Source organism: Mya arenaria, chromosome 8 (assembly GCF_026914265.1).
Source record: "Mya arenaria isolate MELC-2E11 chromosome 8, ASM2691426v1".
In the NCBI taxonomy this organism is placed as follows: domain Eukaryota; kingdom Metazoa; phylum Mollusca; class Bivalvia; order Myida; family Myidae; genus Mya; species Mya arenaria.
The window spans coordinates 40,048,409-40,069,467 of NC_069129.1; the positions used below are offsets into that span (position 1 = coordinate 40,048,409).

Consider the following 21,059-nt stretch of genomic DNA (forward strand, 5'->3'; position numbering starts at 1 on the left):
CGCCTTACTAATGTGAATGTTCTTAAAACTATGTGCTAGATATACTCATTGTATGTTTGTTTTGCTGATTATATTTGTCCTTATCATTGTAAATAACATTTTGTATTGGTGCACTTGTATTTAAAGAGAAATAAAAAAACAATTTCAGGTGCCTGTCTTTCAAGCATGGACTGAACTGAAGATACACACAGCCTGATGTGGTCTTGGTGATGGTAAGTCTTAACTAAAACGGTAAGAAATTCCTACTTTATCCCTACTTTTTAACATCAGAAATCCCTACTTTGCCCTACTTTTTGGTAAAAAAATGCCCTACTTTTTCCCTAGTTTTTTTGGTAGAGGCAGTACAAAGCCTGCACCAGCAATTCTTGACTCTGCAAGTGATTCTTTGGCTAGATTTCTACTAAATAAAATTAAAAGTTATCAAAGCCTGATGCTTCCAAAATTGAAGCAAGCAATGAAATACCAGGTCATAAAGATCTTGTTAATAGAGCCAAAAGAAGCAAGGGGGTTACAATCAAAGGATCACAGAAGTCCAAAATTGTTGCAGTTAAAACCGATAGGCAGACAAATGAAGAAAAACGGCAAAAGGATGTTCTGAAGGAAACTAAACTAATTGATGTGTTCTCTTCAGAAAACAATGCCCTGACACCTCCAAGCCTAAGGTCTCAAAATCACTTGGGATTCAATGTTCATTCAAAAGTTTGCTAAACTTTGGTTCAACATAAACATTGCTTTAAACATATCATATGTGCCAAAGTCCATAACACAGGCAATGAAAATGGTAAAGATATAAACAAGATCAGAATCCTGGTGACACTGCAGTGTGCAATGTAACATCAGCTGACATTGATGCAGTGTACTTACACTTATTTGGTGTTAGCAAATATTGGCCAAGAGATGACAATGGGACCTTGAGATGTACATTGTTTTGCAAAAGGCTGGTGAAAAAGTTGATTTACTCAATATAACTGCAATGTTGTTTTTATTAGAATGTTCATTTCAAGATAAAAGACATTGGTAAAATAAACGCATATTCATTATGCCTTAGTGGAAATGACTTTATGCCAAAATTCTATGCTTTATCACATGACAGTGTACTGAAATATGTAATTCATAATGCCCTCTTCAGACATAGCCTTTACACCATGGTCGATGGATGGTTCATTGTGAACAAAGTTTAATTCATCAATTTAATAAAAGCTTCGAATAGAGGAACATGAACAATTTGAACAATAATTAAGATGTCAGGAGGGGACAAGATTACTTAAACCATCCCATAAGTCGTTCCCGCCAAGCCTTCAGAAAAAAATGGCAGAAACTATTGACATGTATATTCTGGTGGTCTATATATAATAATCATATTGAATAAAAAGAAATAAAATGAAAAAAAGCAACAAAGAAACTGTTACGGTTAATCTGTTAAAACAAACTTATTTGGTACCATTCTTTCAGCTTGCATGTTTTAAGAACATGTTCAATGTGAGTATATATATATAGGCAGTGATTCAAATTTTAAACCAACTATCTTCTAATAATGAACATGTCATGTGCTCGTAAGAAATCAATTTTTGGCAGCACTGGATCGTAAGATTTATCACCAGTAAGCTATTATGTCCAATTAAAAGCAAATCCAAAATAAAAATTATTGAGACTTTGTAAAGGAATTGTTCACTATGATGGCAACAGACAACAGACGATCACAATAGCTCACCATTAGCACTATGTGCGATGGGAGCTAAAAATGAATAAAAAACTTAACGACAGATAAATTTTACTATCCCATCCAATATGACTAATTAATTTATAAGCTCTGAGGAATGATGAATTTCATTTGCATTATTAATAAAGTCGTAACCTGTTGGCTCGATTTTGCTTGGCTCGATTTCCTTGTAATTGATGTTAAGGACCGATTTGTTTTTTCTCTATCTAAGCATTCCCGCTTGGCTCAATATTTGCGTTGGCTCGAAGTATTTTAGCCAGTCACATGGATATCGAGCCAACAGGTTTTGACTGTACACTAAAACCAAACTGATGTACATTGCCCTGTGGGCCATTTCATCCTGAAATGCTAGGAGTGACTCGAAAATTGCTCCTAAGAGTCTCAATGAAATAGCATCCTACTGCTCAGGTGAGCTTAGAATTTAACACACATCATTTACAGAATAAATCACGCTGAGACAGCAATCCTTTGATGACAGAAAAAGTTAAGGCATATTTCCTCAGTACTAAAACACTGAATAAATGAACTGAACACAGTCTATGAAAACACAACATTTGTTAAACTATAATCAATTAATCATCTATGGTAAAATAAACTTCCTATACAAGTATAAACATTCTAGAAAGATTCAGGTTTGCAGCACTGATTTGTTCAGATAAAGGATTTGGAATGTTATTTGGTTCAGTCTGTGGTATGTTTTCATCGAAGATCAGAATACTTTAACAAATACACTATGTGAAATAAGTGTTCTACATAACAAAGTATCTACGATCATCTATCAAGACAATGTTGCATCAAATAGATTTGAACAAATTGAACGTTTTGAGAAAATAACAAATCTTAATATCATTTTAAAATGATCACATGTGATACAAAAAGAGAGGTATCTGCAGTGAATGCCATTATTTGTCTAATGTGCTTCAGACCAAAAAGGGCAAAAACTCAACAAATATTAAAGCCAATATAATGGGCCTTGCTGTACATGTGCTAGTGTCTTTGGCAACGTGTGAACCAAGTTGCATCTGAATATTAGAACAAAAATATTTGAGTTATGGCCGAGGCAAGTTTTTGCTCGCTGACAACAATGCCAAGGGCATAACAATTCCTCAACTTATTTCATTAAAAATACGAACAAACATAAAATAACACATTTAAGTCTGATAATTTCACAAAATAAATAAAAACAGAAGTAAACTTAAATAACTGGATCAAACCTTCCAGTTGTTCTTCAACTGCATCACATTATTATCAATCTTGAGCAAGTATTCCAATACATCCAGAGTTCTGGCTAGCATCAGTGTTGCTTATTGGATGTTGAGAAGCCATTCACAAGGACAGGTTTATGCCTCACAGGAGGTATTATGAGGCACACTATGGCCAGAAATCCTGCAGTTATGTACATACCAAATACTGTAATCTCATTAGGAAGGTAGCATCTATTTAACACAAAGTCTTTTGAAGTAATCTCTGCCTGAAAACAAAATAAAGCACAATTAAAGAATGAGCTAAGAGTCTTCCAGTATATGTTCACTGGTAGCGTATTTACCAAGTTTCATATCAATATCTTAAATCAAGCTAGTACAAACGTTAATGTTTCAGTACAACTTTTCAGATAATCAAGGGGCATGATTTCAAAAAGATGCAAGCACGAGTTATGGGGCTTGTTACGTGTACTCAACACATGAGTGTACTGTATGTATATACTTAGTTTCATGTGAATAACTTCAAAAGTTTTGATGTAATGACCAAGGTCAAAAGTTTTGTAAGCCTTCTTTCAGAACATTAAAGATCACAGCTTGACAAATATACAAGCAAAAGTTTAAGCTTCCAATAATAATGTGCAGGGCTTTTTGAAAACATTTCTATTTCCTCAAGAGGCCCAAAAGGGCCTATGCTCTATTGGCATGGCTCTTGTTGTCATTTTTAATCCAGAGCATGTATGTATGGGTAAAAGGCAACAGACATATAGTTCACATTTTGTGTTTGGGTTACCTGAAAACGTTGCGCATTCGACATCTGAGCCCAGAAAGAATTGTAAGCAGAGAAGTTGTATGAACTATTTTAATATGTGCCAAGTAAAAGTCATCTGACCCAAAAAAAACTTTCAAAACTGTACTCATGGTAAAAATTTCTGTAGTTTTTTTTTTTTTTTTAAAGTTGGTCAAAAGGTCAAAGTCAAGGGCATCCAAGGACAACATTGATCAATTTGAACAAACATTCACAAGCAATTGTGCTGAGATGGATGCACAAACACACAAAATGATTTTCAAACCTTTCCCAATTTAAGTTTACCAAACCTGTGAACCCTGGGCATGGCCAGTAATAATCCCCGGGGGGATAACTTGAACAAACATTCACAACATATTTTGTTACGATGAATGCGCAAACTACAGACACTTAGAGCTAAAAAAATGGCCTTTGGGCTTTCAACAAGAACAAGGCAGAGTAATTCACAAAATCAACTGCAGTACAAAAAGCAAATTCTCCCCCTTAGTCCTAGACTTGAATTTACCTGTACATGCAAACTTGGCTAAAAATAGAATTCGTTCATGCAGACCTGCATGGCTAAAAATAAGGTAACTAAAAATAGCATTTCTTTAAAACTTTCAAGGCCAATAATCTAGGCAGATATGGTTTTCAAAAGGAACCAAGCTCTAATTGATATCTAAATACTGTACAAGTTTCATCGAGATACAATCAAAACTGAAGACTGTATCGGGTTAACAAGAAATTGTTTACAGAAGCACGGACGCACATACTATGTTCACATTACTATTGTATAGGCTCTTCTGGCCTTTGGCCAGTAGAGCTAAAAATTAAAATACCATATTAACAAAACTTATGCTGTTAAAAGGGCTAATGTTGCTTTTTGAAAGTCAGTATATGAATGAAATGCAAAAAGAAAGTTCCTATCTTCATTTTATAACAGTGCTCCAGCCAGGATTTGAAAAGGGCAGGGTGGAGTTTTGAAAAGGGCAAGCTACATGAGTCGTGTAGGGGCGTATGGGGGTGGTTGTGGGAGGGGTCCACCCCTGTCACAAGGTTTTTTTTTCTCGGGGGGGGGGGGGGGGGGGGGGTCTCACCCTAGAATTTGTTTTGTTTTCATACTCATTTTAAATCATTTTCCATGATTTTCAGACTTGAACAAAATGGGGCTTTTTCTCAAAATTTAGAAGGGTGTGTTTTAATATCAAAATTAAAATTTGTCTTATTGTCTGTGGTATAGTGTGATTGCACTTGACTGGAGTCTTCTTTAGTGCAATGCCACATATTTCTCCTAAAAATCATGTAAAATGAAGAAAAAACAAAGACAGTTGAACATTTGAAGCAATCAAATAAATAAATACACAAAAAACAAATATGTAAGGGACGAATCTTAATTTGGTACGTTCAGGATTGGGTACGAATGTTACATTCAGCCTGGCTGTTATTGAATTGTCTTTGGTAAAATAATGTTTAATATGCTCATGTTTTAGAATAAAATGACAATAAAAATCACTGCCCTTTCTTAAAAGTCACTTATAAAACATAAAACATTAATAAAATAACTCCTAAATTCGGTCTGACAAAATGGCGGTTTTGGCGAATTTTGACAAGATCGTGGATATGATAGGTAAACACTAGATAAAGCATCAACATATTTTTGTGGGTTACAAAGAAATTTTCATCATCAATATTTTACAAATAAACTCTCAAAACATTTACTGAATAAGTGATGTATTTGATTGTGTTAGCGCCACTTTTCCTGTGTTTATAAATCGGCAGTGACCGTCTGCTTCAAATCAACACTGTTTAAAATGGCGAGTCTCGTCTGTACAATACAATAAACAATTATTTAAAAATATTTAATTGTGCTTGACAACATTTTTCACTATCCCCTCACATTTTCTATCGCATTTTATGAACTTTCATCATTGAATAAACGAGTTCTCAATGTATATTCTTATTGGCTGGTATTCAATAGCTCCGCCTCCTGCCGATGTTCCCTATTTGGCTTTTGCTAATTATCAGATTAAAAGATGACCGGTTATGAAAACACATGTCGTCTGCTCACTACACAAATACACAATTAGCTGTCATATGACTTGGACAAGGCACATGGGAAGATGAAAGGACAGTACGGCATATTTTAAGCAGTTGGCAATGGGGCAACATGGTGACACCTAGCGGGAACACTATTATCATAAATATTACGTAATTTGTCTCAATTATGACAGCGGCTGCCGATCTTTAATAATGATTTCAATAGTAAAAAGGGCACTAACGGGATAATTAGCGCTAATAGAGCATTTGTGAAAAGGGCACTACTCAAAAAAGGGGCAGGGCGGTAAGAAAAGGGGCACGGGCGCTGCGCCATTGAAAAACGGGCTAGCTGGAGCACTGTATAAAGAAGTAATGTACATTGACATTCCCCCTGTCTGGTCTATTTCTATCTTTTATCCTCAAATAACAATATAACAAACTTAAAGTATTCGTAAATTCTAATCAAAAGTGATTGATAAAACCATATGAATTCTAGCACTTCCTTACAAGAAAGAATGTTGGCCCCTGTTTGTTCCTCCAGTTATAAGAGGCCACAGTGTACTCCGGGACACCATTACCGTGGACCCTGTAACAGCCATGGTGGGTGTGGGCACTGATCACCAGCCGTGGGTCTAAGTAGTCAAACAGCTGAAATACAGACAGCCACCATGTGAGGCAACAGTGTAATATGTAAAATAGAGACGTGGTACTGAAATACAGACCAATAATAGCACTTGCTAGACCAGTTGGTCTAAAGAATTAACTTGAACTCCGCGAGTCCGATGTGTCGCCTTTCGAATTATTTACTGTCGACATTATAGCTGTTAGATTGGCATTTTATTCATTTATAGACAATGATGTTGCCATTTAACTTTCAAGTGTTTGTGGCATTTAAACTGAAGGTAGCAACGTTAAGCCAGGAGCAAGCAATTGGTTATATAAGCAAAATTGAGCACAATAAATACTGAAGTCAATGACATTGAGAAATAGTTTGAAGATAATGGATTAATACGTTTTCAGGTGTGAAATGAGCATCTCTGTCTTGCTTCTGTCTAAACTGCTATCCAGACCGGTTTATGATGGCTGAAGTAAGACTCCAATTCACCAACAGATTTGTAACTGTCCTGTAAAGTTTCATTGAATTTGGAGTGGTATTTTCAGAGGAGATGGGGTTTTTTAAGCAAAACAGGAAGTCAGCCATTTTGTTGTTGTTGCTGTTGTTGTTGATCAATCATGACCCCTTGTTGTATTTTTGTAGAGGGTCACCAAAGGAAGCTTCCTGTAAAGTTTCATTGAATTTGGACTGATAGTTTCAGAGAAGATGTTTTTTAAAGCAAAACAGGAAGTCGGCCATGTTCTTGTTGTTGTTGTTAATCAATCGTAACCCCTTGTTGTATTTTTGTAGAGGGACACCCAAGGAAGCTTCCTGTCAAGTTTCATTGAATTTGGCCAGGTAGTTTCAGAGGAGATGTTCTTTAAGCAATTGTTGACGGACGGACGACGGACAAAGACCGATCACAATAGCTCACCTTGAGCACTTTGTGCTCTGGTGAGCTAAAAAAGTGTGCAAGGTAAAGTTAAACATGAAAATTAACAAAGGGCAATAACTCTAATATGGAAGCAAGAGATACAGTTTTTGTGCACTGTGATCCCCTTCAATAAGATCTATCTATCTATAAAGTTTCAAGTTGATAACTCTTATAGTTTTCGAGAAATGCCCCGGACAAAATTTAAGCTTGAAATTAACAAAGGGCAATAACTCTAAACATATAGATGCAAGAGTTACGGTTCTTGTGCACTGCTCTTGCCCTCAATGAGATCTATCTAGCTATGAAGTTTCAAGTTGATACCTCTTATATTCTTCAAGATATGCCCCGGACAAAACTTCAAGCATGAAAATTAACAAAGGGCAATAACTCTAAACATATAGATGCAAGAGTTACGGTTTTTGTGTACTGCACTTTCCCTCAATCAGATATACCTACGGAATAAGTTTCAGGTTGATACCTCCTATAGTTTACGAGATATGCCACGGACAAAACCTAAGCAAGAAAATTAACAAAGGGCAATAACTCTAAAAATATGGCAGCAAGAGTAATGGTTCTTGCGCACTGCACTTGCCCTCAATGAAATCTATCTAGCTATGAAGTTTCAAGTTGATACCTCTTATATTCTTCAAGATATGCCCCGGACAAAACTTTAAGCATGAAAATTAACAAAGGGCAATAACTTTAAAACTAAGAAAGCAAGAGTTACTGTTATTGTGCACTGCACTTGCCCTCCATGAGATCTATCTACATATGAAGTTTCAAGTTGATAACTCTTATAGTTTATGAGATATGCCACGGACAAAACCTAAGCCAGAAAATTAACAAAGGGCAATAACTCTAAAATTATGGCAGCAAGAGTAATGGTTCTTGTGCACTGCACTTGCCCTCAATGAGATCTATCTAGCTATGAAGTTTCAAGTTGATACCTCTTATATTCTTCAAGATATGCCCCGGACAAAACTTTAAGCATGAAAATTAACAAAGGGCAATAACTTAAAAACTAAGAAAGCAAGAGTTACTGTTATTGTGCACTGCACTTGCCCTCCATGAGATCTATCTACATATGAAGTTTCAAGTTGATAACTCTTATATTCTACAAGATATGCCCTGGACAAAACTTTAAGCATGAAAAATAACAAAGGGCAATAACTTTAAAAATATGGAAGCAAGAGTAACAGTTCTTGTGCACTGCACTTGCCCTCAATTAGATCTATCTACATATGAAATTTCAAGTTCATACCACTAATAGTTTAGGAGATATACCCTGGACAAGCAAAAATGGGACGCGGATGCTGCTGACGCCGCCGACAAAAGTAACCCCTATATGTCGTCTTTTCAGGCGACACAAAAACATGTGTGATATGAAATAACTTTTGACAAAGCCCAATATTTGTCAAATAGAAAAATCATAAAAGCAGTTGATTTGGACATGAACGAGCAGAGATGAGAATCTCAAATTACATTTTTTCATTACAAAGTGTTGCAATGACATTGTTTACCATGTCAGTGCTTACCGTGTCAGTGCTTACTATATCAGTGCTAACTGTGTCTTTGCTTACAGTATCAGTGCTTACTGTGTCTTTGCTTACAGTATCAGTGCTTACCGTGTCAGTGCTTACAGTGTCAGTGCTCTCTGTGTCAGTGCTTACTATGTCAGTGCTTACTATGTCAGTGCTTACTGTATCAGTGCTTACTGTGTCAGTGCTTACCGTATCAGTGCTTACTGTATCAGTGCTTACCGTGTCTTTGCCTATTGGTCAGTGCATACTGTATCAGTGCTTACCGTGTCTTTGCCTAATGTGTCAGTGCATACTGTATCAGTGCTAACCGTGTCTTTGCTGAATGTGTGGGCTTACTGTATCAGTGCTTACCATGTCTTTGCTTAATGTGTCAGTGCTTACTATGTCAGTGCTTACTATGTCAGTGCTTACCGTGTCAGTGCTTACTATGTCAGTGCTAACTATGTCAGTGCTTACTGTGGCAGTGCTTACTATGTCAGTGCTTACTGTATCAATGCTTACTGTATCAGTGCTTACCGTGTCTTTGCCTAATGTGTCAGTGCATACTGTATCAGTGCTTACCGTGTCTTTGCATAATGTGTCACTGCATACTGTATCAGTGCTTACCGTGTCTTTGCAGAATGTGTGGGCTTACTGTATCAGTGCTTACCGTGTCTTTGCTTAATGTGTCAGTGCTTACCATGTCAGTGCTTACCATATCAGTCCTTACTGAATCAGTGCTTACCATGTCAGTGCTTACCGTGTCTTTGCTTACTGTATCAGTGCTTACTGTGTCAGTGCTTATCGTGTCAGTGCTAACTGTGTCAGTGCTTACCGTGTCAGTGCTTACTGTATCAGTGCTAACTGTGTCGGTGCTTACTGTGTCAGTGCTTACTGTGTCAGTGCTTATCGTGTCAGTGCTAACTGTGTTGGTGCTTACCGTGTCAGTGCTTACTGTATCAGTGCTTACCATGTCTTTGCTTACCGTGTCAGTACAAACTGTGTCGGTGCTTACCGTATCAGTGCTTACTGTGTATGTGCTTACTGCGTCAGTGCTTACCATGTATGTAGTTCTTACAATGCCATGCTTACCATGACTATGATTACCACATCTGTTCTTACCATGTTGATTACCTGATCTGTGCTTACAATTTCTGTGCTAACTTTATCAGTACTTACCATATCAGTGCTTTCTTTCGATATGCAGTCTATCTTGTTTCTAAATGGTATATCCCTTTCATCTTTAGGAGCAGCATCAGGAGTGGAACAGTTAATGTCAGATGTTCTATACATTGGGAAATGCTGAAATATACAAATTACCACTTGAAATCTTTTACAAGGAAACCTCATGAAATATCGCAGAAATCTCTGCCTTTTAACAGCATGTTTCAATGACTGACATCTTTTGTAATATTCCATCCCATCATTTTTTTTTCAAAGTGTATGCTTCTTCTGACTGTACATTGTAGAAATCAAATCCCTGGAGGGTTGCAACCCACTTAATTGTAATTAATGATAAAATCTATGGGTCAAATTTTGAAAAGAAAGATTCTAAATCTGAATGCAAACCAGCCTACCTGTAGTAAAATGGGATTGGAGTATTTCAAGGTCTCAATCTTCTCACAAACATCTGCCACAAACTTCCCTGTCTCCTTGCCCTATATCATAAAATTTATAATAAGTTTCATATAAACAAAATTTAAATATTATTTTAAAATTTCTCAATTGCACCAAAATTATAGTTTGATGCTGCATGGTTAACCAGGTATCCGGGGGACAGCAGCGACCATCAACCAAACTCACATGTACCAGGAAGTTTAAGTACCCATCATAAGGATTGAATATCATAGCATCAAATGCTCGTGCACTTATAAATAATCAATGATAAATATAAGGTGTCTGCCTCTCACCCAAAGGTTGTGGTTTTGATTCCCGCAAGGGGTACTTTTTCATGACCCCTCAAAATTGATTCAGTACTGATGTTTACCCAGGAAATGAACCTGAGAAAGATTCAGATCTGCTTTCAGCTACGTTCACAGTCAAGCTACAATAAATTGGTATAAAACCAGACCTGTAACATATCAGTATTACGATTAATTTTAGGTATTAACCCAAACCAATGCTTCTCAAACCTTTGAACACTTGAGCTGCCACTTGATATCTCTCAATTTGCTCTCCGCTTCTGAGCAAATGGAACAGCCATCACCCTCCAGCGCCATGCTATTGACCAGCACAAAGTTTACATCTCGGATGGTGACTAATCGGATGGAAGGTGTGTCAAACGCCTCTTTAAATCGGTCATGTCTCTTCGGTGTCATCCTTGGAAGAATAAAGAAATTATATCAGTTTTTTTCTAGCCTACATGTGAATGGGGCCAGGGCTAATGCCTTTTATAATTGTGAAAAAGGCAACAAAATGACGAAAATTTTGCATTCACCCAATGCTTATGTCGATGCTATGTACGGCAGCCCCCTTCAACCTCTTGGGTTTGAAGTATTCTAGGAGCCTAAGATTGCATTTTAACATATCTGCAGGGCTCTCACGAGGGGGCAACTTGGGCAAAGTGGTCGCCTAAAATTCCCAGACTTCGCCCATTTGTATCATCAAAGCGACATTCACTTCGCCGAAAATTTTAGCACATTGTAAATCTGTCAATCAGCGAGTATTTGGCCACTGTCACATTAGTCAAAACATCACAATAATTAAGTCATTCGTACAAATTGGTCATCTCCTAATCCGATAATTGGGCCGTGTCATCCAATTACCAAAACATCGCATGAAGGCGGAGCTATTGAAAGTTAACCAATAAGAATGTACATTGAGAAGACCCTGATCAAATGATATAAGTTCATTAAAAGGAGATAAAAAAAGGCGACATAATTATGAAAAATCGTGTCAAGCATTAATGAAGTTAAAAAGTAATTAATATATGTATTGAACAAACAATGCAAGACATTTAAACATTGTTGCTTTTGAAGCCAACGGTCATTTAGCCATCTCGGCAAGTAGGCTAAGAAAATCAATAACATGACGCATCACCAAATATTTGATTCAAAAACCAATCATTGGTTTTAGTGAAATGTCCATGATAAAAATTGATTTGTAAACACAAAAAAATATTTTTTTTGCTTTATGGAATGTTTACTTACAGTGATTTTCTCCTGTCACAGTTACGATGTCAAAAAAATCGGCGAGATCGCCATTTTGTCAAAACAATTTTCCGAGTTAATTTTTCAACCCTTCCATTATGTATTGGTATTTTTTTTATCAAGGACACTGATTTAAATGTCTTTTTTTTTAAATGTCAGTATATTTAAAATTATTTAGCAAGAGACAAGTAAATAACAGCATAGCTGAATGTGACATTCGTACCCTATCCCGAACGAGGTATTGTACTAAATATTTAGAGATTAAAGGAAATAAATTTTTAAAAATAGTTGTGAATAATATGCCGAATTTTAGTGAAAAAAGTATACATTTTGGGATTGATAAAACAACACTGTACATGTAAAAGAGACAGCTACAAACGACTTGCATTCATTAGATGTTTTGTTTATAAGCTTAACCTTGGATCAAATGTTACTGGTTGATATGTTCACTGCTTGAGTTGTAAATAAGCATTATTTTTTTTTGAGTATTCAAACATCAACTTTTCTGAAAATTCTAAAAAAACAAATCAAGATGATGAACTGAGTTTTATAAAATTGGTGATAAAAAAGAATTTCAATAGATATAAACCAAATTTAAAATTGCATATTACATTTGTATCCATTAAACTTTATAACAATAAAAACTAACTTTAGAGCAGTAAAGATTTTAAAATTAACAACTAAGACTTTAACAACGTATTATCTTTAACAAGGTTTTGAACAATTGGCAATTTTATCTGTCTTTCATCAATGAAATATAATGATCCTCACATATTGTGAAAGCCGATATCATGATTTCCGACAATGACTTCCATGTGGGTGTGTGCGGGAGTGTCAAACATTTCCTTAAACCGGGTCACATGGTGGTGAAACTCTTGTGTTGAACTCTCTGTACCGTAGTCCATCAAATCACCTACAATAAAACAAGAGTTATCATTAATTGGACCAAAAAACAATGAAATAAATTGGAAAATATAATGTTTAAAAATTTCATTAAATATTAATTGACAAGTTTTCAAGTGTTTCTAAATTTCTTTAAGGTTATTATTATCATAAATATCAGTGGAAAAACAATCAAATTGTCCTGATAGCTTTAATAGACAAACAAATTCAAAAGGAACTGGATTACTGCTCTAATAGTGCAATCATCTAATTTTAGCCACTTTAGCAATATTTTGATGGTCAATTAAAGAATGACAATATAATGATGTTCAGTGTATGCATGTATTCAACTATGAAGCCAGGAATTTTGGAAAGGGTGTCAGGGACTCTGATCAAAGTTGGGAGGAAAATTAGGCCTAAAAAATTACAATTGGTTCGGAATACTCGACCCTACCCACAAAATAGGCACCCCATCATTTTTTGTAAAAAAAAAATGTGTAAAAAAAATAATTGTGTTTTAAAATGTAGTTTTAAACCTTTGAAGCTTCCATCTAATCTGATGGAATGCTTCTCATCACATGACAACATATATTTATTGATTTGTTATACATTATCTCATTTTATATCATAAATGACATCACAATCATGACAGAACTCCATTTTGTACATAATTATCGTAATAATTTTTGATGTGACGCCATAAATGAATAGCGTTAAATGTGTGGACTCTATATAGCAACATTTTATGAACTAGGGCTATAAATTGTCTATGAATTATATGATATAAATAGAATATCATATTCGTTGTCATTCAATAAGAGATTTATTCAACTCTAAAATTGCTACATTACATATTGATATTAAATAATGTTATGCAAGGAACCATAGGGTTACCTAACACAAATACAACATCTGGCCGATGAATCAACATGCTGGCCTGGAAAGAACGAACCATCTGCCATTCTCTGTAAAAAAAAGAAGAGCTTCATTCAAAAACAGTTTCAGTAATAATGTTAAGCATTTCAATCATATTTCAATCGAGGATTAAAAGTCTTAGTTTTGTATTTCGTTAGTGTAAAAAAAAAACTGAAGGACTTCACGATTCTCCATGAAGAAACACAATTCTAAAAAACTCAATGTTAATATTTCCACCCATTATTTGCAAACTTTCTCTGGGAGAAATTAAAATTAATGTAATATGAATGCAGTAGGAGTGTAAATAGTTCTGTTAGAAGGGTACACCTTATGCTGCGTTTTGAACTTTAAATGTTTCTTATGAAGTACTTGACCTACTGCTGGAATATCAACTCCCATACTTTAGCAGTGAACAAGGTAGTCAAATTCATATGAAGTTAAGTCTCAGTGTCAAACACCAAGTGGTTTAAAATGAATTGCTAAGCAAAATTAGCACAAGCCCTTTACTTTATGATCGAAAATTGATCGGAAAGCTTCAAAATCAGCGATAATCGATTGTAAATTGTCATAATCGATTATCGCGGAACATCAAACAAATTTATCAAGGGAGGTTACTCAGTATTCATTTACGATTTTTTATCTTGCCGACATTTCCGTTCATTTTTCTTTGGGTACAATTCGTAAGAATGGCAGACGACAATGACGATATGCGGTACAATTATCCGGGTGGAAAAGCAAAATCCAAAGTCTGGCTCCTTTTTGCATTAAGAAAAATCAAACCAGGACCTCCAACCAAAGAAAACCTTGACATAAGCAAGGCGTATTGTTGCCTTTGCAAAAAGGCTTGCGCGAAAAAGGTATACAGTAACTTAATCACAGGTGATGAGCAAGAAGAGATGTAGAATGAACCCATATCTCATTGACCAGACAATATTTCCAAACAAACATTTACTGATAGATTCATACTGGTGACTGAAATTTCTGATGTATACATTTCAGTTTAATGTTTTTTTTCTTTTTAACTTAATTTTTTTTTTCTGTTTTATATTTGTTAGTTTCCTGAAAAATAAATATGTAAGCACTATCCTTTGGTTTATACATTGAATTCAGCTCACAGAGACGAAGTGATACCCATTACCTTCAAGTATATCACTAGCAACCACTGCTCTATAATATCCGATTAGAGCCGATGTCTAATCGGTTGATGGTCTCCGATTGTAACCGATAATCGATTGTAAAATTCAACCAATTGCCCATCACTACTGGTAAGCCAGGTTAGAATTAAACATAGCAGGTTGATGGCATTTCCACAAGCCAAGTATGATTTGGGCCTGTTGTTCTACAACCATAATTTAGATGATTACAACTTAAAAAAAACCCACCTTGTAAGCATTTTGATTAATTTCAACAATAAACCCTAAAGCCATCATTGAAAATCGATAAAACAAATATAGGCATCTACATCTTAATTTTCAACAATTACACTTGGTTGTCTGGTTAGTGCAGTGGTTAGCTCAGTCGCTTCTCACCTAGGCAACCTGGGTTCGATTGCCGGCCTGGGCACATGTGAGTTTGGTTTGTGGTCACCAAGCGGGACATGCGAGTTTCCTCCAGGTACTCTGGTTTTCCCCACAACACAAGACCACAATGAAATCATGCCAACGAGAGTGATTAAAATAATGTTGTAATAACTTGTTTCACAATTGGTGTAGAATATTATATGTTTAAACTAACAATTACACATTTAAGTACACAATGAAAGTTCAGAACTCTTAAAAACTTGTATGTACAAAATGTACAAAAACATGTACCTTCTTAACTTATCAAACCAGTGTGCATTAGAGCCGAGTATGTGCGTGTCCCCGATGATCATGACCCTTAGTGGTTGGTGGGCAGGCGAGGCAAGGTGCGGCCATGTGCACCACAGCAGAACAATGTAGTAGTGGAGAAACTCACAGTAAAATAGGACCAGCAGTAACAGCACCACTACACGGACCAGCCGCTTGGTGCGTATGTAGAAACAAAACCTGTAACATTAACAAAATGAACACTAAAAGGTAATTTTCAACACATGTTGACCACTTGGAATTTAAGCCCAAATACAATTTTTGCTGTTTTGTTGGCCATTTAAAAATGTTCACTCATTTAAGTCATGGGCGCTCTGTAAATATATCAAGGAATTCACTTTCCCTTTTGTTAGATCTGGAACTGACATTTGGCTTGAAAAGGTACAAGGGTTTGAAATAATATAGGTCTTAAAGTTATAATCAGGGTTTTTGCAAGTTTTATTTTGCTACAAATAAATGCTTGAAATTCTATAAACCTTTAATTTTTTTAAGTTAGACACTTTTTGTTGTAAATGTTTGTTTTCGAAATCATTATTTTTACGATACTTTAACAATAAAGTATAAAATTGTTCATACCTTGAAGGCAACTGACAGAACCACATCATTCTGACAGACACTTTCACGTTTTTCTTTACCATTTAAACAAGATCCTGAAAAACAGAATGATATAACTAGAGTGGGAGCAGTCTTCAGACAATATTATTAAAATTGAATTAATTCAATAACAACAGCACCGCTTGAAATGCAAGAAGGTTAATATGTTTATATGTCTACAAGTCAAACAAGGATGACAACTTGAAAATTATTACAGACAGAGTTATGGGGCTCACTTTCTACATGTTTGCATTATCACATTGCACATTTTTAACTCTTTTCCTATAGAAAAACAAGACATTGCATCCTTGCTAAATCCAATATTTACTGTGCCAGCTTTTGTTCAATGTAATTTAAAAATGCCATTGCTTTAATTTGTGAACATCTCACGTTTACTTTCAATTTTGCGCTACATGTGTATGAATAAGCTAATGTGTTACAAAACTTCCCTATTACAAAAATTGTCAAGACTCTATGACGTCAATTTGGGTGGATTCTGGTATTTTGGGGGTTCCGGTAATTCAAATGTACGATATCAACTGGGAAAATTCCATTGAGCGATTTTCCCGACTTCTCCCATAAAAATCGTATAAATCACATAGTGTGCCCTTTTCGCTTTTATTATTGAACAAATTACAGTGTTGCCTTTATGACATCTCGTTGTTTATTGTCCGGCGTTGCTGTTGACTATGATTTACCTGTGCCTTATTGATGTTTTTCATCAATATTGTCTATGATTTTGTAATCTGATTCTGAATGACACATACTGGTTTTTATTAAATGGGGGAGTGCCCAGTTCAACAGAAAAAGTTAAAGCACTTTTTAAGCTGTACTGTATATATAGAGTCTTTGTTTGTCTGTCACTGAGTTTATTCCACTCTCACACAGTTCTTGGGAAGAAAGAGTTTTTAAAATTATCACTTTCTGCATGGATGGGTTAGAAACACTTACTTTTCTTGTCACTTAGTTTTTGACAATGTTCATTTGTATTATTAAGCCCTGATTGTTCTTTTTGGTCTTCGCCTTTTCCATTAGTGTCGATATTGATGGTTTGTACGTGCCCTACCACCACCTTGTATAGAAACATCAGCCACTGGTGGCATCGTCACTCCTGTAATGGCGCTATTTCCAGGTATTTTCTGGATCTGTAGTCTTTAGCAATGAATCATGCAGAGGATCGATGTATGCGCTTTAGCTTATAATCAATGTAGCTTTGCTGATATGGATCCACAATCATACTCCCATACTATAACTCAAGCAAAACATCCCTTAGTAGGCGTATTCCGCAGTCAGAAGGACAATGTCTTAGGTTTCTTATCAGGAAGGCCAATATTAATTTGAAAAGTTTGGCAATTTTAAATTTTATGTGTTTTCAATCTAAGACTGCCAGAGAAAGTGGCATCGAGATAGGGGTTGTCTTGAACTTGAGTAAGAATATTGCCGGTGCACTTCTGTTCGGCGCTGAGGAGAAAACGGCTTTTTGGTATTAAACTCCAAACCCCTATGTACTGTAGCGCATATTATTGGAGGTTTCTTAGGACTTCTTGTAATAATTCATGGTCTTTGAAGGAGTTGATGGCTCTGTTTAATAAACATTTGCCAACAGCCATTGACCTAACCCTCCCTTGTCATGTCGTTTGTGTGGCAGAGAAATGGCAAGGGGTCTGAGAACAGTGCCTTGTGTCCGAGTTTGAATTTAAGGCCCTCGGAGGGTGATCAGTCGACCGAAGAATAACGAACTCGGCGTTCCTTGGAGGGGTTAACTCCGCGAAACTCTGCGGACACTAGATAAGAATCTACGCTAAAGTTATATTTATTTTATTAAAATTTTCAACCGATTACGACGGCTCCAGTAAATTGCTATTATTATTTTTCCTCTGCTCGTTTTGCATGAAATGAGCTTACCACAAGAATTCAGTCGTATTTCACTAGTTGCACATGCATCTTACAAATGTGTTTTTGCTAATGACTGATAAACACATTTCTTCCGAGAAAATCTAGGTTACACATTTTCGGAAAATCAGGAGGTCAAACACGCATTCAAAATTCACAGCGCATGGTTTTGAAGGCCTTCTTGCCTCGTTTTCTGTGGAAATAGCTATTTTTAACCACCAATAATAAATAGTATATTCTACATTGTATTGATCACGCGCTTGACGTCAGAGGTCATGGTTCAGAATCATGTAAATAGTCTGCTGCTTTATGATGCAATAACTTAGTAGATATACTTTAATGATTCAAAGTTTATAATTCAAGACAATATTCAATTGCCATTTACGGACATAAATACAAATTAAACGTTGGTACATGTACTGGTAAGAATCTTTTACGCTTAACAATGTGGATAAGCATAAAAATAAATAACTTTTAAACAAGAATGATTTCTTGCTTATCTGATAAGACTCGGAGTTCCGCCGCAGGATCATAAAATCGGACGATTCTCAACGCTATCGTTCATATTAAAAGCGGCGGTAAGCCAGCCACTCCGAGGAGCTCGGGGGATTTTAGCGAGGGCAACAATTTTACCCTCGGAGGAAACCCGCGATCATCAACTTTATCCCTCGGAGTGAGCGAGGAAAGTGGGTCTAACTCGTTGAGTGTACTGTAGTCATAGTCCCATAGTTTTCGAGCATAAGGAGGAATAGTCCAAATAATTGTAAGTTGACGGATTTTTTTTAGATTTTTGTTATGGCAAATCCTTCACGTACAAATTGGTTAGTATCAAAAGTGGGTAGTTGTTCCGATCAGGATTCCGGGTTAAAGCATATAGCGTCTATAAAATAGCATAAAACAAGAAATATTACCAGATAATGTTATTTTATATTAGTTCCGTACACAAAAAATAAATATCCAACTTATAATTATGAGTTTGACGGCTTTTCTTCATTTCATTCGGTCAAAACATAATGATATATACATGAAGGGCACATGCAAGGCTTCAGGGCACAGTTTTAAATCGCTCAGAACATTTCGGCCATGGCCGAGTTGTTACGATTGTACAACGAGGTCTATCTCGAAGCTTTGTCGGAGGAGGCCGAGTTATTACGATTGTTTCGAGTTGTTCCCCTTCGCATAATTGATGTCTGTGTCAGTCAACTTTCGTTTTATTGGAAAGGTAAACAACTTGATTTAATGCATTAAATGCTTGTTTAGTGCAAAATAACATTTCACTTACATGGTAAAATATAAATATAACTCTTTATGATCAATTTCAACCATAAAATACTTCACTTAAAACAATTTCAGTATTTTTAAAACACCCCATTTTTTGCACATTCCCATTAAGAGGTTAGGGATTGGAAGAATCCCGTATAACACGTCTATTATTTTAGACTAAAGGAGGAGTTGTTTCAACATGTCGAATGCCTTACTAAAGCTTGGTCTTGCAGCAATTTCTTTAAAATCTCACAGAAATTATAATAATCTTACCAATTTTGGACAAAATGGGGGCAGTGAAAATCTACCATGTATAATTTACTTTCAGTTTCATGTACTGATTTCGCACTGTTTATCTTCACTAGGCACATTTTATCACCAAGACGATAAGCATTACTGGTCGAAAGGTTAGACATGCAAAAGCAAGTGGATACTAGCAAAGAAGTGCTTACATCTATGTGGCAGTGGCAATCAAATAATGCCGCCCTACACTCGATTAGAGTTTTGTTTTCTTCCTCATCTGAGGGTCCCTAGACTTACCGAAATACGATTATTTACCGAAAGACGGATAAAATTACCGAAATACGCATGAAAGTTACCGAAAGACGCCTTCTAATGCATTTATATTTAAATAATCTTGTATATATAATGATTATACGCATTGTAGCCAAAAATTAAAAAAAAATATTTAGAAATAATGACTTTATTGACAAAAGAATTTCCCTTTTTTAGTCAAATAGAGTTATCTCCCGTCGTCAACCGAAATACGATTTATGGATATGGTTAAACTGGAGTAAATATGATAGAAATTTACCGAAAGACGCTTGCTATTGTATTTATTTTTAATATTCATATATATTTGATGATTTTACACATTGTAGCCAAAAAAAATAAAATAATATCTAGAAATAAGTTTTTTGACAAAAGAATTTCCTTTATTTAGCCAATAAGAGTATTCTCCTGTTCTCAACCAAAATACGATTTATTGATATGTTTAAGGTGAAGTAAGAACAAATATATACAGTTAACTTAATACTAAATTTTTATTTTATTTTTCATCATTTCTCTACATACATGACATATACATTTGATTAACATCGAACATGGAAGGCTGCATAAAACATAAGTCATACACATAATAAAATTACATGAAATATTGAATGCTGCAAATACAAAATAAAATGATTAACTTACAATATGTATTTAAATCATTGACAAAGACATATACATGTTAATGACAAAAGCTATGGTAAATGTACATTGAAAATTCACCTTGTGTTACAAACAAATGTGTCAGACATACAAACAATAAAATTGAGATTGAGTTATAAGAATATATTAATAATTACCTTTGAATGCACCATGCGTATATATGTCCATGAAGAAAAGAAAGTTGTTGTTACCTAAGTTCATATGTGCATGGCAATAATGTTGCCCGAATTGAATTATGTATCATTATTATGTGCAATATTTATTATTAACTATGTACTACTACAAGGAAACTCATCCATCATTAATGATTTCAGAGTGTAAAGTTCTATTAATTTGGACTTCTTTAATACTTACAGCAATAACTTACCTTTTTACTCGCAATTGTTATTTATGAATCTTCAAATGAAGCCGTCAATTTGTGTGAAAATCACCCGCAATTATAAATGTACACGTAATGCGGTCCTTTAATGCGTAATTATTATGGTATTTGCTCAACACGTGTCACAGAGCCG

General features: G+C 35.4%; 1 protein-coding gene across 3 annotated transcripts; it reads right to left on the minus strand.

The window, feature by feature from the left end:
• Window positions 1-914: 914 nt before the first annotated feature.
• On the minus strand, window positions 915-19,886 carry LOC128245128 (metallophosphoesterase 1-like). Of its 3 annotated transcripts, none has more exons than XM_052963372.1 (10): window positions 19,826-19,855; window positions 16,162-16,235; window positions 15,550-15,765; window positions 13,718-13,788; window positions 12,713-12,854; window positions 10,925-11,111; window positions 10,370-10,450; window positions 9,972-10,094; window positions 6,251-6,391; window positions 915-3,191 (listed from the first exon to the last, which is right to left on the minus strand). In XM_052963372.1, the coding sequence occupies exons 2-10, from the start codon at window positions 16,221-16,223 to the stop codon at window positions 3,015-3,017; spliced, it is 1,200 nt and encodes a 399-aa protein (XP_052819332.1). In that variant the 5' UTR covers window positions 16,224-16,235; window positions 19,826-19,855; the 3' UTR covers window positions 915-3,014. The 3 variants fall into 3 exon arrangements, with proteins under 3 accessions (XP_052819332.1, XP_052819330.1, XP_052819331.1); XM_052963370.1 differs by having other exon boundaries at window positions 916-3,191; window positions 19,788-19,886; XM_052963371.1 differs by having other exon boundaries at window positions 916-3,191; window positions 19,609-19,854.
• Between the last annotated feature and the right edge of the window lie 1,173 nt (window positions 19,887-21,059).

Bases quoted from the DNA above. Each gene is read 5' to 3' on its own strand.
- LOC128245128 (XM_052963372.1), bottom strand. From the start codon at position 16,223: ATGGTAAAGAAAAACGTGAAAGTGTCTGTCAGAATGATGTGGTTCTGT. The intron at 15,766-16,161 runs GTATGAACAATT...TTAATGTTACAG, and splicing joins TTCTGTCAGTTGCCTTCAAG to GTTTTGTTTCTACATACGCA. The intron at 6,392-9,971 runs GTAAGTACTGAT...TCTGTATTTCAG, and splicing joins CGAAAGAAAGCACTGATATG to CTGTTTGACTACTTAGACCC.